At 42.2% G+C, this 15,388-nt stretch overlaps 1 protein-coding gene across 2 annotated transcripts in view; it reads left to right on the forward strand.

Moving 5' to 3' along the window:
* The window catches only part of TNFRSF19 (TNF receptor superfamily member 19), an 84,357-nt gene extending 80,150 nt beyond the window's left edge, over positions 1-4,207 (forward strand). For both annotated transcript variants that reach the window (XM_084767580.1, XM_084767581.1), the window contains exon 10: positions 1,359-4,207. In XM_084767580.1, the coding sequence (XP_084623706.1) occupies positions 1,359-1,367 (9 nt within the window). In that variant the 3' untranslated portion in view covers positions 1,368-4,207. The remainder of the gene's footprint in view (positions 1-1,358) is intronic.
* The last annotated feature ends 11,181 nt before the right edge of the window (positions 4,208-15,388 follow it).

The raw sequence follows: 15,388 nt of genomic DNA on the forward strand, positions 1-15,388 counted from the left end.
GGGAGCAGAGCTGAGGGGTGTGGGGTATCCATCATTGAGATACTTGAGAGAAGGAAGCTAGCCTGTTTCCCTACAAGAAAAGCGCTCTTGATGGTTTTACAACTCTACTTTTTTTTTTTTTAATTGCTACCGGAGCAGAGAAGCAGGTGTGGATGTCAGAGGGCAATTTGCAGGACTTGGTTCTCTCCTTGTACCACGAGTTTTGGGGGTCAAACTCGGCGCATAGCAAGTGCATTACCCATGAGCTATGATGCAGGTCCTCTTAGTGTCACGGTTTAAGCACCATTTAATGTCAGCGGTGAGTTCAATGTCAGATGGCTCAACTGGTAAAAGGGTGCTCGCTGCCAAGCCTGATGCCCTGCATTTGATCCTTGGAATCAAGATGGCGGAAGGAGAGAGCTAACACCTGCAAGTTGTTCTCTGACCTTCCCGGGCACCAACGGCATCCCTCACCAAGACAGTAAACAAACAAGCAAACAAACAACTCAACAGGAAAGAACAGAAGGTTAGAGAAGCTCTGAGAGGCCCAGGCAGCTTTCCACCCCAACTCTCTGCTTTTTGCACATAATAAAATGAGGATTGCTGGCTTTCTGCAATAGAGTCAATGTATTTGTTACTGTAGCAACAGTCAGTCAACATGTTTGGTTAAAAAAACAAAACAAAACAAAACTCCCAGTGCTCAGACAGACTTCAGAACTGATTTCTAGAAACCTCTACCTATAGTGTTCTCCATAGGCTTACCTGTGTTACCAATGTGAATTAGTGATGACCACACATTGCTGAGGGCACCTACATGAAAGCAAGGTCAGCCCCTGCCAGCAGTATTCCATTAGTTGATGCCCAGTCCCTTTTTGAAGGGAGGCCATCCTTCCTGTTCTACAACACCTTGCTGAGGACAATTTAAGGGAGACCATAAAGACCCATCCTATCCCCTTGCTCTTTGCAGACATCTGCCAGGAATGGGAGATTGAGGTTCTGTGACCGAGGTGACAGAGTAGGGGTGTCCATCGACCACCTTCGTTTCTGGAGGCCAGGAATGCCTTACTAGGAATGCTTCAGGAAGTCCCACATTGAAGCAGTGACATTGAATGTTCCGATGAGGTTGATGGGCGAAAGAATTGCTTTTTTAAGTCATTGTGATTATTATGGGTTACATTGTCATCTTCCAATTACTCAGCACATACTGGTAATTGTGTCGTTACAAAAGTTTCATTATTTTCTCAGAGGACATGTACAGGGTGCTTGACATCGTGACCCTACTTTTTGTAGCTATGCACAGTTTTAGAATGACCACGTAGCATCTTTAACATAGAAAACACCATTTAAAAAAAAAAACTTTCTCTCTGTTGCTGTTTTAGGATGCCTGAAGGCCATCATCCTGAAGTGGAGGTGTGGGTCTGGACACACCAGAGTCGAGGCTTACAGACTGAGCAGACTTGACCTTCTATGGCTTCTGGAAGCAAAAATAACTCTGAACCAAACTGGCAGCATTTCCAGCCCTTCAACCAGTTGCTTCTGAGCCAGACCAGCTGTAAGCTGAAACCCCAGCGAGAAACAGGGCGAGACTGGAGGCGGGCAGCCTGGAGACCCAGGCTTCTCCCCTAAACAAGAACCATAGCTGAGGGCGGATTTGAAGGACAGATGAGTGGAATGTGCTGCCGGGATTGTGGGCCCAGCAGGACCCAGCCTGGCTGCTTCTTAAGTTCACAGTGGATGTGGTTTCACAGGACCCGGGAGGATAAATTTTCATACACATTCTCTTTCAGAAATAATCTATTACCATATGAAAAAGCCTTGGCAGATTTCTTCCCCCAGAGCTCGTGGGAGTTTCTGTTGAAGAAAGTCACTTTCTCATCAGCAGAATGGTATACGTATGCCAGGGGGTTGAAGGGGCTTTGTAGCCCTGCCCCAGTTGAGGTTTGGTGGAGTCAACTTGCCTATCTGTTATGAGCAGCTCTTCCACATGAGTGTGCAACAGGGCTGTCAGGAGAGGAGGCCTGGGTTATGGGATGTGGCTGTGAATGTAGTTAGGAATGTGGAGGGAGGAAGACAGAAGAGGAGAGGGCATCACTTTACTGTTAAAACCACTTACTGTGCGTCTCCTGAAGCCTGGCTCTGTGTGTGTGTGTGTGTGTGTGTGTGTGTGTGTGTGTGTGTGTGTGTGTGTGTGTGTTAGGACCGGGGTCTGCAAGCATGTGCTAGGTGTGCCCTTGTGCTGAGCTTACAGGGCCCCACTTTTGTTTATTTCTTATTTCTTGGTTTTTCAAGACAGGGTTTCTCTGTGTAGCCTTGGCTGTCCTGGACTCACTTTGTAGACCAGGCTGACCTTGAACTCACAAGGATCTGCCTGCCTCTGCCTCCCGAGTGCTGGGATTAAAGGTTGTGTGACACTGCAGCCGGCCCAATTTCTTATATAGAAAGGAGATATTTATAAGCAGAGTGATCTGTGATCTACACCTGAATTTACACAAAAGCCTTCAGCACGTCGGGTGTGCTGCCGAAGGGTCCTCAGTGAGAATCCAGACGCATTAGAACCAGATGTGGAAAAGCATGGTTGGCAGACAGTTTGGAAGAGCAGGCTCCCTGGTGCCATGTAGTCTAACCAAGGCTTTGTAATCCAGCATTCTGATGTGGGGTGTTATGTAACCCATCCCATCTTCTTCCACGATGGCATTTACCTTCCAGAACTGTCTCTAAGGCTAAGGAAGACCAGGGGCTCATTTTTCTCTTCATCTTTTACCCTGCGGCTTCACTGGGCAGGATTTACTTGGTTTCCAGTTTAAATTTACATGATCAGATCTGACCTCTGCCTTTCAACCCTTTGCAGTTGGTCAATTCCACTTACACTTAAAAAAAAAAGAGCTGGCTCTGTGACATCAGTGTGATGGAATTCTCTAGTGTATTTGTTTGGAAGCTCTCTGCTTAAATCAGGCTCTTTTCCCCAATACAGAAATCTAACATTGAGATGCTGTCTCTCCCTAGACTTTTTATCTTCTGTCCCCCCGCACCCCCCATGGTTTTCTCTCTTTGTAAGACGTGGGTAGATTTAATGAGCCCTCTTCCTGTGGCCTCTCTCTATTCATAATTATAGCTTTTGATGTGTGTCTTCTGGCTTGTCTGTTTCTATTGCCTCACATGATGTCTGTTCTTTACCAGATGTAGAAAGAACACTACCGTGGAGTGTCCCATGGTAGCCCACATCTGCTTTCATGTCCACATGGTGCCCAGCCCTAACTGGTTGACATTTTTGTTTCTATGTCCCCAACCCTCATGAGAATTGGCTTTAGGAAAATCATAAAAAAATATTTAGGATTTAACTAGCAGACTTCCATGAGGATGCAAGCTGAGCTCTCCTGAATGGCCCCCTCCTCACACACATGTGTGTGCCATTGTTGGAACCCAATCATCTCTGTTATGACAGAGGGATGATCAAAGCCAGCAGGGTTGTGTTCCTTTGTGTAACCTGAATATATTTTCCACATGCCAAGCCTTGATGGACTTCAAAGACAGACACAGCTGGGGAACGCCAGACTGATGGAAGAGAGACGTTGGCCCCAAATCCCAAAACATCACTTTCAATCAGAAGAGAAATGCTGAAGGTTAAACTTCGATTTCATTTGATATACTACATTTGGAAGATTCTGGACTGTCATCAGAAAGGAGGCGTACTCCCACCGGCCACTCTAAAAACGCGCAACAGTGTTTTACACTTTACACTATTGTAAACAAGAGGGAAAGGTTGCAACCGGCACTTCACATTTTTGGACCATCTTACAAGGTTTTTTACATAGAGCTGGCGTGCTGATGTCAGGCACTTGTGGAGAGAACCATCCAGGCACAGGGAGCACCAGTGCCACCTTTCACATGGCGGAAGCCAGGACAAGATGGACAAGAGTTTTTTAATCAGTCAGGTCAAGTCTTGTGTTTTCTATTTTGGATATAGGGAATATATTTTGAATGGTGGGGTTTTCTACTTTAAAGAGTCACTGCTGCTGTTCCTTAGTATAAGCACTGCTGTGGGTGTTAGAAGAAAAAGAACAGAAAAGGAAAGAGAAACAATGGTTGCTTTTAAGATAGTTTGTATCAGCTTAGATTTCATGACTGTTTTATGTTCTGGAATTTATAAATTGTAAATTATCGCTTTCCAATACAAACCGTTTTTAATGCATTTTTAAAATTGTGAATAAAATTGATACTTGTTCTTGGATGCATTTTATTTGCTTCAGAAATTCACGTGTGTGTCATAAGTCATGGAGAGTGGCACGCACAAGTCACAGTGAGGGCACACGGGGCCATGGTGAGGGTCAAAGAGTGATTGTAAAGATCACAGTCATTGTGAGGACACACAGATCACTGTGAAGGTCACAAAAGTCATTGTGAAGGTCAAGTTGAGTCCTTAAAGGCCACACACAGTCATTGTGAAGGCAAAAAGTCTGAGGTTCACACAGAATAACTGCAAGGACACAGAAGCCTTTCTAAGGGTACATAGAGTCACTGTGAGGACACACAAAAAGTCATTGTGAAGGTCACAGAAAGTCACTGTGAACATGATAGTCATTGTAAAGAACATACAGTGTCATTTGTGAAGGCACACAATATTGTGAAGGTCACAAAGGTCATTGTGAAGATTAAGCAGAGTCATGTTGGAAGAGTCGCACAGAATCATTGTGGGCATATAAAGTAATTGAGAAGGGCATACAGTCATCTGGAGGAGACACAAAGGATTGTGAGGACACATAAGATCATTGAGAGGCCACAAAGCAGTCATTCTGAGAGTCACAGAAAGTCATTGTGAAGGACACACAGTCTCATAATTCAGAATACAAAAAGTTATTGTGAAGGTGACAGTAGTTGAGGGTACAGAGAGTCCTACATAGTAATTTTGAGTGTACACAAAGTCATTATGACATCACACATAGTCATTATGAGGGTTCAAAGGTCATTGAGAGGATATACAATGTCATTATCAAGGTCACACATCATTGTAAGGGTATACAAAATAATTTTGAAAGTCATATGCAATCATTGTACAGCACACAAAGTCATTTGTGAGGACATACAAGGGATTGTGAGTTCTCAGAGCCATTGTTTAGGCCATACAGAGTCATTGTGAGGAAACACAGAGTCATTGTAAAGACTATACAAAGTCATTGTGAGGACACATAAGTCATGGTGAAGGTCACAAAGAGGCTCGTGAAGTTTATACAGCCTCACTGTGAGGGGGACACAGAGTCAATAGAAGGACATAGTTTTATTGTGAAGTTATTAAAAACATTGTGAAGGTCACACAGAGTCTTGGTGAAGGCACATAAAATCATCACGAAAGTATGATTTCAAAGTCATAGTTAAGGTGAAAGACAGTGATTATAAGAGCACAGAGACACAATATGAGCACATACAGACTCCTTATGGGGGCACACAAGTAACTATGAATGTCACAAAGAGTCACTGTTATGAGGGTACACAAAGTGAAGGCATACAAAGCTTTCCAGAGGCTTACAAAGAGTCATTGTAAGCATCAAACTGAGTCTTCATGAGGGCACATACAAACATTATAAGGTCTCACAGAGTCATTGTGAAGGCACATAAAGTCATTGTGAACATCACAGTCATTGTTAACATTGCACCGTGTCATTGTGAGTGTCACACTGAGTCATTATGACAACACTGAAGTAGTTGTGAAGGTATACAAAGTCTCTGTAGAGGCCACATCGTCAGTCTGAAGGCACACAGAGTCATCGTAACAGTCATGAGGGAACAGAAGTGATTGTGATGTCACAAGATGTCATTGTAAAGATCATACAAAGTCATTGTGAAGGTCACATAGACTCATTTTGAGGGCACACATAGCCATGTGAGGGTACACAAAGACCTTACAAGTCATTGTCAGTGGCATACAGTGTCTTTGTTAGGTTCACAAGGGGTCATAGAAGTGGACTCGCAAAGTCATTTTGAGTGCACACAAGGCATTTGAGAGCCACAGAGAGAATGTGTAAAGATCAGAGTAGTTTGAGGGCAACAAGTATTTGTAAGACTTTACAAAGAAAGTCAGTGTGAAGATCAGACGGTGTCAATGTAAAGGTCAAAGAGATTTATTTTGAAGGTCATTGTGAAAGTCAGAGTAATTGTGAAGGTTATAAACCATCACTGTAAAGGTCACAGAGTCTTGTGAGGGCACAGACAGTCATGGTTAGAGGACACAAAACACTGTGAAGGTCATACACAGTCATTGTTTAAGTCACATAAAGTCATTGTGAGCATCCAAGAAACACTGTGAAGTCACTTCACACCTATGTAACAGCACAAAAAAGTGCTTGTGAGCATCACAGATTATTATTAATGTCACACACAGTCATTTTGAATGGCACACAAAGTAATTGTGAGAGCACAGAGAGTCCTTGTTAGGGCATACAAAATTATTATGAATGTTATTGTGAAGATCAAAGAATTGTTATGAGGATACAGCATCATTGTGAGGACACAGACACATTGCAAGAGTACACACTGTCCTTATGAAGGTCACAAGGTTATTGTGAGGGCACAGGGTCATTTTGTGGAAATACAAGTTTTTTTCAGAGGGTACAAAGTCATCGTGAATGCTGCACAGTGAGTTTGAGGTCACACAAAGACATAAAGTTGTTATTTTGGTTACAAAGTAACTGGAAGCACAAAAAATTCCTGAGATCGCCTGGTCATTATGAAAGCACACAATGTCATTGTGAGAGCACAGAGTTATTGTGAACACACAGAGTCACTATGGAATCCAAAAAGTCATTATGAGGATATATGAACCATTCTAAAGCTCACACTTTATTGTGAAGGTGCCCAAAGTCATTGTGAGGGCACAGACGATGGCACATAGTCATTGTGATGGGCACACAGAGTTATTGTTAAGGTCACACAGTCATTATGATGGCATACTAGTCATCTCAAGGGTCATTGTAAAGGTTACACAGAGTCATTGTAAGGGCACATGCTGTCATTGTTGAGGCACATACAGCCATGAGAGTACCCAGATCATTTTTTAAGGCCCCAAAACTATTGTGAAAGGCTCTCAAAGTCATTGTGATGACACAAGTAATTATGAAGGTCAAAGTGAGTCTTTGGTAATGCAACACAGAGACATTTTGAGAGCTCACAAAGTTATTGTGGGTTCATAGAGAGTCTTTGTTAGGGCCGCAGAGAGTCATGTGATGGTTACACAGAATGTTCATAAAGGTCAGACACAATCATTATGAGGGTACCCAAACTTTGTGACAACGTACAAAGTCATTGTGAGGGTCATTATAAGGGCTTATATTTTATTGTGAAGGTATAGAGTCATTGTGAGGGCATACAGATACATTATGTGGAGGTCACCAGAGCCACGGTGAATGTCACACAGTCATTGTGAAGACACATAGTTGTCTTTGTGATGGTTACAGAGATTCATTATGAGGGAACACAATGTTATTTTAAGGGTCATACAGAGTCATCATGAAGGCCCCCATACTCATTATGAAGGTGTCATTGTGAGGTCACATAAAGTCATGTGAAAGCGCGTGAAATCATTCTGAGCATTGCAATGCATCACTGTGAGTGTCACAGAGTCAGTGCTATGGTCATACAGAGCCAATGTAAATGTAATAGGAAGGTACACTAGTCATTGTGAGAGTCACAAGGAGTCATTCAGAAAGTTGCATAGACTTTGTGAAGGAGCACAAAGAAATTGTGGAGACACACAAAGTCATTGTTAGTGTCACAAGGAGTCATTGATGAAGGTCACACAGTGTCTATGTGAGAGTGCACAAAATCATTGTGTAGGCACACTGAGTCATTATAATGGCACAGAAGTTATTATGAGGGCACAAGATGTCACTGTGAAGAGCATACTAAATCCTGTAACAATAACAAAGAGTCATTGGAAGGTCACACAGAGTGACTATAAAGGACACTAAGTCATTATGAGGGGACACTAAGCTATTGTTGAGGTCACATTAAGTCTTTGTGGAGGCACACATAGTCAATGTGGAGGAAGTCACAATGTCATTATGAGGGCATAGAAGTAAATGTTAGGTGCTCAGAAAGTTCTTGTGAAGAAACACAAACTCACAGTGAGTGCACATAAGCCAATGTGACAGTGAAACAAATACATTGTAAAGGCACATAAAGTCATTGTGAGGATCACACTGATTACTGTGATGTCACACATTCATTTTGTTGATAGAGTCATTATGAGGGCACAGATGCCACTGTAAGTGTACAAAATATCACATGAAGATGACACAAAGTCAATGTGAGCATCACAGAATCATTGTGAAGAACACACAAATTCATTGTGAGGGTCACAAAGAATCGTTCTGAAGGGCATACAAAGTGATGATGAGGGAGCACAAAGTTATTGTGAGGGCACAGTAAGCCCTTGTTAAGGACCACTAAGTCATTGTGAGGCCATACAATGTCATCTTGAGGGCACACAGGTGATTATCAGGCTCACAAAGAGTCATGATGAAGACCACATAGTCAATTTCAGGACATACAATCTCAATATGAGGGCCACTCAGAATCATGTGAAGAACACACAGAACCAGTGTGAGTACATACACACTTGTATGAGTATGAGGTCACACATTGTCACTGCAAGAGTACAAAGAATCATTGTGTATGTGACAATGAGTCTGTGTGAACATAATATAGAATGACTTTAAAAGTCACAGTCTTTGGAAGTGGGTGAGCTGGCCCTGCCCTGAGGACATGGGAGCAGGTGAGCCAACCCTGACATGATGGCATGGGAACAGAAGAGTGCGCCCTGATCCAGGGCTCTGAGTGGACCTCACCCCACCATCTACCCCATGTATGACCTGCTGGAATACATGAAGGGGCCGGACCTGCAGATTCAAAGATTAAGAATCTCCTTGACACACAGCAACAACGGGATATCCGACAGCAGTCCCAGTGAGAATCTGGTAATGATAGTGTAGGTCTCAAACCAGACCCGTGACTCGTAGCAATGAACATTTGAAAGTAAACATATGTGGACAAAAGGCTATACTGCATGAGACACTAAAGCTTCTGTGACAAGATTTTTTGTTTGTCTGTTTTACTGGGGGGAGGAGAGAGATTTTGGTGCATGACGTGTAAATCATAGACATTCAATAAAAGGAAAAAAAGTCACAGTCTTTGGGAAAACACACACAGAGTCATTGTGATGGCACAAAAGTCATTGTTAGGGTGCTAAAAATCATTGTGATAATACAGTCATTGTGAAATTGTGAAGGCCACTCAAATCATTGTGAAGATACACAATAAGTCATTGAGAAGGTCACACAAAGTCTCCGTAGGTCACACACAGTCATTTCATGGGCACACAACATCATGATGAGGGCCCAAGAGTCATTTTGAGTATATCATGTGATTGTGAAAGTCATACAAAGTCATAGCAAGTGTCACAAAGAGCCATTGGGAAGAACACGTAAAATCATTGTGACAGCACACAAAAAAAATCATTGTCAAGGGTGTACAAAGTCATTGTGAGGGCACACAAACTTACTGAGAGGTCATACAATGTCATTGTGAGGCAACACTATTCTTTCTCAGAGTCACCGAGAGCCATTATGATGGCTACACAGTGTCATTGTGAGGGCATACAACATATTGTGAATGTTCAGAGTCATTGTGAAGGTCACATGGAGGGCACCCAAGTCAGAGTACAGGTACAGAGCCACAGCAAGGACACACATAGTTGTGATGGCTGTACAGAATCCTGGGGGCATGCCAAGTCATTGTAAAAGTTACACTGAGGCTTTGTGAGGGGATAAAGATTCATAATAAGTACATACAAGTCACTGTGAGGGCACACAAAGCCATTGTGCAGGTCACTCAGAGTCACTGTGAGAGCACATAGAGTTGTTGTGAGGGTCACACAGAGTCATTATTATGACACACAAGTCATTGTGAAGGTTGCCACAGTCACAGTCAAGATCTCACAAAGTCATTAGGAAGGTCACACAGTCATTATGATGGCACACAAAGCCATTGTGAGTGCTCACAAGTCATTATGAAGGGCACACAGATTTCATTGTAAAGGTCAGGTAGAGTCATTATTTGATGGCACACGGTCATTGTAAAGGCACACAAAATTGTTGTCAGGGCTTGTATTCATTGTACATGGCACACAGTCATTGTGAAGGTCGCACAAAGAGATTGCAAAAGCACCCTGAGTCATTTTTTGAAGGTCATACAGAGTCATTATAAGGGCACACCGAGAGGGAGCACAAAGTCATTTGAAAAGTTACACCAATGCTTTGTGAGGGGACACAGAGTTATTATGAGAGCACACATAGTAACCCTCGAGGCTGTAAGTCATTTTGAAGGTTACACAGAGTCATTTTGACAGTACATAAAGTCATTGTGAGGGTCACATACAGTTAACATGGTAGCACATGCTACTGAGAAGGCTATACAGTGTCACTGTAAAGGTCACACAGAATGATTGTAAAAGTCAAGGTCATTATGAGGGCACACAGCCATTGTGAAGAACACACAGTTATTATGAAGGCCACACATAGTCATTGTAAGACACACTTAGTTATTGCGGTGGGACACATAGTCAGTGTGAGAGCACACAGATTCATTATGAGGGTACACAATTCATTACAAGGGTACCTAGAGTCATTGTGAAGGTACACGTGACATTTTGAAGGTCACACAGTCATTGTGAAGGCACACAAGTTACTGTGAGGATATACCATCACTGAAAAAGGCACCCAGAATCGTTTTAAATACCACACAAAGGCATTGTGAGGGCACATGGAGTCTTTGTAAGGGCCAACAAGTCATTGTGAGGACGTACAATCATTGTGATGGTCACAAAATCATTTTGAAGGGCACAAAATCATGGTGGGCATAACTGGCAGCCATTCAAGGATGTGCAAAGTGATAAACGCCCACCAAGTCACTATGAGGACTCACAGCCATTACTATGTCACACAATATCATTATAAGAATACAAACCATTATCTTGAGGGAACATACAAAGTCATTGTGAGGCACATACAGTCACTGTGCCACAGAGCATGATTGTAAGGATATAAAGTTATTGTAAGGGGGACACATGATCACTATGAGTGTCACACAAAGTTACTGTGCATATCATACAAAGTTGTAGTGGGTGTCACCCAATTCCAGCTCCTTTAATTAGATCCCTGACTTCCCCCACCATTTGTAACAATTTGAAAGCCTGAATCCCAGCACTCGGGAGGCAGAGGCAGGCAGATCAATGTGAGTTTGAGGCTAGCCTGGTCTACAAAGGGAGTCCAGGACAGCCATGGCTACACAGAGAAACCCTGTCTTGAAAAAAAAAAAACCCAAAACAAACAAACAAACAAAAAAACAAAAACAAAAAACAAAAAAAAGAAAAAGAAAAGAAAAGAAAAGAAAGCCTGACTGTTGGTGTCTCAGGGTGTCAAACTTCTGGATGGTATTCAAATTAACTTGCAGTTCTTGGATATTCAGCACCCTCACCTCCACCACACATACATTTATGATACATGAGTAAAGTAATTTTTAAAAATCTTGCTGCCTGTTTTTCTTTTTCCTTTCTTTTTCCCCCCGAGGTTAGTAGGTTTGATCTGCTAGAAACCAGATGGGCAGAGTTGGCGCATAGCAGCTCCGACCCCGTTCTTGCTCCACTTTCCTCCCCTCACCTGCCTCTCGCTCTGCCTCTCTCTCTCTCTCTCTCTCTCTCTCTCTCTTTCTCTCTCTCTCTCTCTCTCTCCTCTCTCTCTCTCTCTCTCTCTCTCTGTCTTTCCCTCCTCCCCCCTCTTCTCTCCCTCCCTCCCTTGCTTCCTTCCTTTTGTTTGTTTTTTGAGACAGGGTTCCTCTGTGTAGCCCTGGCTGGCTTGAAATTCACTTTGTAGACCAGACTGGGCTTGAACTCAGAGATTCACTTGATTCTGCCTCCAGAGTCCTGGGATTAAAGGCGTGGGCCACCACCACCTGGCTCTTTTGTTCTTTCTAAATCTCTTTCTCTTCAGCCAAGCTCTTAGGTCATTACTAGATTTTAAAATAGGATCTTACATTTTCTGGATTTATTTTAGGGACAGCATACATTGTTGTGTCTCTAGTGGGAAGTGGTGCTCAATTCTATGAGGGAGAACAATAGGGTTCCTCCCTAATACCCAAGCTTTCGGTTCACCTAGGCTTTCTCAGAATGGTAGAGACTGGCTTGGCTTCTGGGAAAACCATAAATCAATCCATCAGCTCTTTGAGAAAGAGAGCTCAGAGAAAATGCAATTCACACAGGAGAGCTGGCATGCTCGAAGAAAATAACAACGCCCTGCTTTCACTGTCACCACTGTGAAGGGTTCTGCAGTTTGGTTTGTCTGTCCCATTTTTACTTCAGTAGGTACAGTTTTGTTTTATTTTATTTTATTTTATTTTTAAGATTAATTTGTAACCCAGTGAGGTTTGTGAGTGAAGTTAAAGTTGATCACATCAGTCATCTTGCAATTTAATAATGTCCTAAGAATTTCCAGAATCGTCTCCTGCACCTGCCAGATTTCAATATGTTCTGTCATGTGGCCTTATAAATATAGTTCACTTCATTAGTTCACATCTTAGCCACAGGAGGGTTGCACGGCTTCTCTCTCAAGGCTTGAGCAGGCTGGGTACCAGCAGTTTTATAACCCCCTGTTGGCATCACATTCCTTGTGATTGATGGCTGCTTTCAAAGTAGTCTTACTAAACTACTTGAATTTTTAAAACTTTCCAGCAGCAACCTTTCCTCTGCACCTTGGGTGGTCTCCTAAAGTAGGTTTCAATGAGTAGTGAACGGAGACAAGGCTCTCCACTCCCCCTTTCACTCCCAGGGCTACTGACTTTGTGAAATGCCCCTATTCTGAGAAATAATGATTCTTAGATGTAACTAAATTTACAAAATCCTAGGCCAACACAGCTAAGCATATTCCCTGGCTTGTTCATAACTAATATCCCATTTCTTCTATTCTAAGTTCTGCCACATGGCTGGTCACCTCTGCTCAGGTTTCATGGTCTATCCTCCTCAGTGTCTCAGGTCAAATCCTCCATGAGCTTTACTCTATCTCAGCACTCACTCTTTCTACCAGAGCACCTTCCTCCTATTTCCTGCTTTAGCTATCAGCCAATTAGCTGTTTATTGACAGATAAAGAATCCATCGAGTAATCAAGAGATTATACATACAATCCCCCTTTTAGTCTTATAAAAGGCTCTTTCTATAATAACTATAAACAATAATAACAAATATGAAATAATAATGAAAACTATTAGGTAAGATTTACATTTATAATGTCCAGTCCATCTGTATTTGGCAACTTTAGAGAAAGTATTCTGCTATCTACCCTACCTTGGTGAATTCAGAGCTCTGTACCTAAATAATTTTTTATCCTAACTTGCATTTATCAATCTAAAAGTATCTTAGACCTAAAAACCTCTCCTTAAATTTGAAACAATGTAAATGTAATTGTGAGACTGTAACTATCTAGTGTTCAACACCATCAGAGACTTGAGAAGGAATAAATGTTACCTGAGTATGCAGAAAGTTCAGAGCAAGCAGCTTCCAAAACTATAGAATTGACAGAGAAAGTTGGCTGCCTGGACTGTCCCCCCAAATCCCTCTATCATGTTAGAGCACCAATCTTCAGCCCTCTGGCCCAATATATCTGACAGACTTTTTTTTTGATGAAACAGGAATTATAAAGGACTTGCCTATCTTGTCCTCACAAAGCTTGGCAGTCAACTCTCCTGCATCCAGTTTGTCCAGTTTGGACAGTATTCTGTCTGTAATTGACACAAGGACATTTTCTCACCCAGTGGCTAGCTTGCCACATACGAAGCCTTTCATCCTCTTTGAAGTAGAACAGGGGTGCTGCCAAGAGCAGATCTGTCTCATGTCAAAAAAAAAAAGCCTTAAGTTAATACAATCTTTAAATGCCATGTTCTAGAGCTCTCTGAGGCTTTTGAAGACCATCTATTCATCTATCTAATCGTAATTGTTTGTTTCTATCTATTTTTTAATCTGTAAAACTAGGAAACATACTTTTGTAATTAACTAAACTAGGATCTAGCATGACTATGAGTTTGATTGTCTGACTAATACACATATTTTACTTGGCTGTTGTTAAAATGTATAGGCAGACCCTTTCCAGAAGTAGCTTGAACCTCGTCTGCTATCAACTTTCCATTTTCTGTTGCGAAGAGTTCTGTTTGGTCTTCTTAATTTCTCTCTTCCCTCTCCAAGTCTGTCTTATTCTGATTTCTTCCAAAGAGAATATACAAAACTGAAATCATCACTGAAAATATCGTATGTATGCTAATATTAACAAACTCAAAAGGGATCCAGAAGCACTGTGTCACTATGTCTTCTTCCATTTTCAACTTAAAACATAATCTTCTTTAATCTCACAACCTCTTCCTAAAGGACTTTACTTTCTTAGAGCCTGCTTCCTTTCTAAACCTTACCAGTTCAGAGGCTTGAGGGTTTTCCATCTGTCTCTGGCTCCTGCTTCCAAGAGAGGGTTTTTTCCTGCCTCCCTTACTGGGTCCTGACCCCTCACCCACTCTGGGAATTTACTCAGTCTTCAAGTGTTTGCTCTTCTGGCCTGCAGGAGTCAGGCCAGCAAAAGCCCTTCTCAAAGATGTTTCCCTGCCTTGGCTAGGAAAGTCTGGCTTGAAAAGCTTGGTTGTGTTAAAAAGGCAATTTTTTTCTTTTTCTTTGCCTCTGCAGGTTTGTTTATCTGAAGGCCTTGCTCTTCTGCCGAGAGTCTGTCTAATCAGGAAGCTGGGAACTCCTGCCTTAGAAATTGTGGTTCCTCTCGTAATGAATAGAGCTAAGACACTGCTCTGTTGTTTCTTCTTCTCCTCCTTCTCCGCCTCCTCCTCCTCCTTCTTCTTCTTTGTGTGTGTGTGTATGTGTGTGTGTGTGTGTTGGGTTTTTTTTTTTAACATAAATTTTTGCTAGATTACTGTAAATTCAGGCCCACATTGGGCACCATTTGTTGTTATTGTTATAAAACTGTGTTTGTTTCTCTTAGCTTAGTTCTTAACCTGGCTATTATTGAATAATTACATACAATAATTGAAACTCTTTCATAATACAAGGCTTCAGAATGCAATCTTGGAGCAGTTTAAGTCTGTTCTTGACCCTTTATGTTATTTGTTTTACTCCCAGCAAACATCCCAGAGATACTTGCACTTTGTAGCTTTCCTGGGCTCCAGCTCCTTCCTCCTGATCTTCCTTGGACCTCTACCCATGGCTGATTTCCCTGACTGCTCCTCCCCTGGCTGGCAGGAAGTCCAACCCTGTTCTCCTCCCTGCTCATCGATTGGCTGTAAGCTGTTTTATTGACATAACAGAGGGACAATGGGGGAGCA

Source organism: Acomys minous (genome assembly GCF_964271855.1).
Source record: "Acomys minous genome assembly, chromosome: 18".
NCBI classification, from domain to species: domain Eukaryota; kingdom Metazoa; phylum Chordata; class Mammalia; order Rodentia; family Muridae; genus Acomys; species Acomys minous.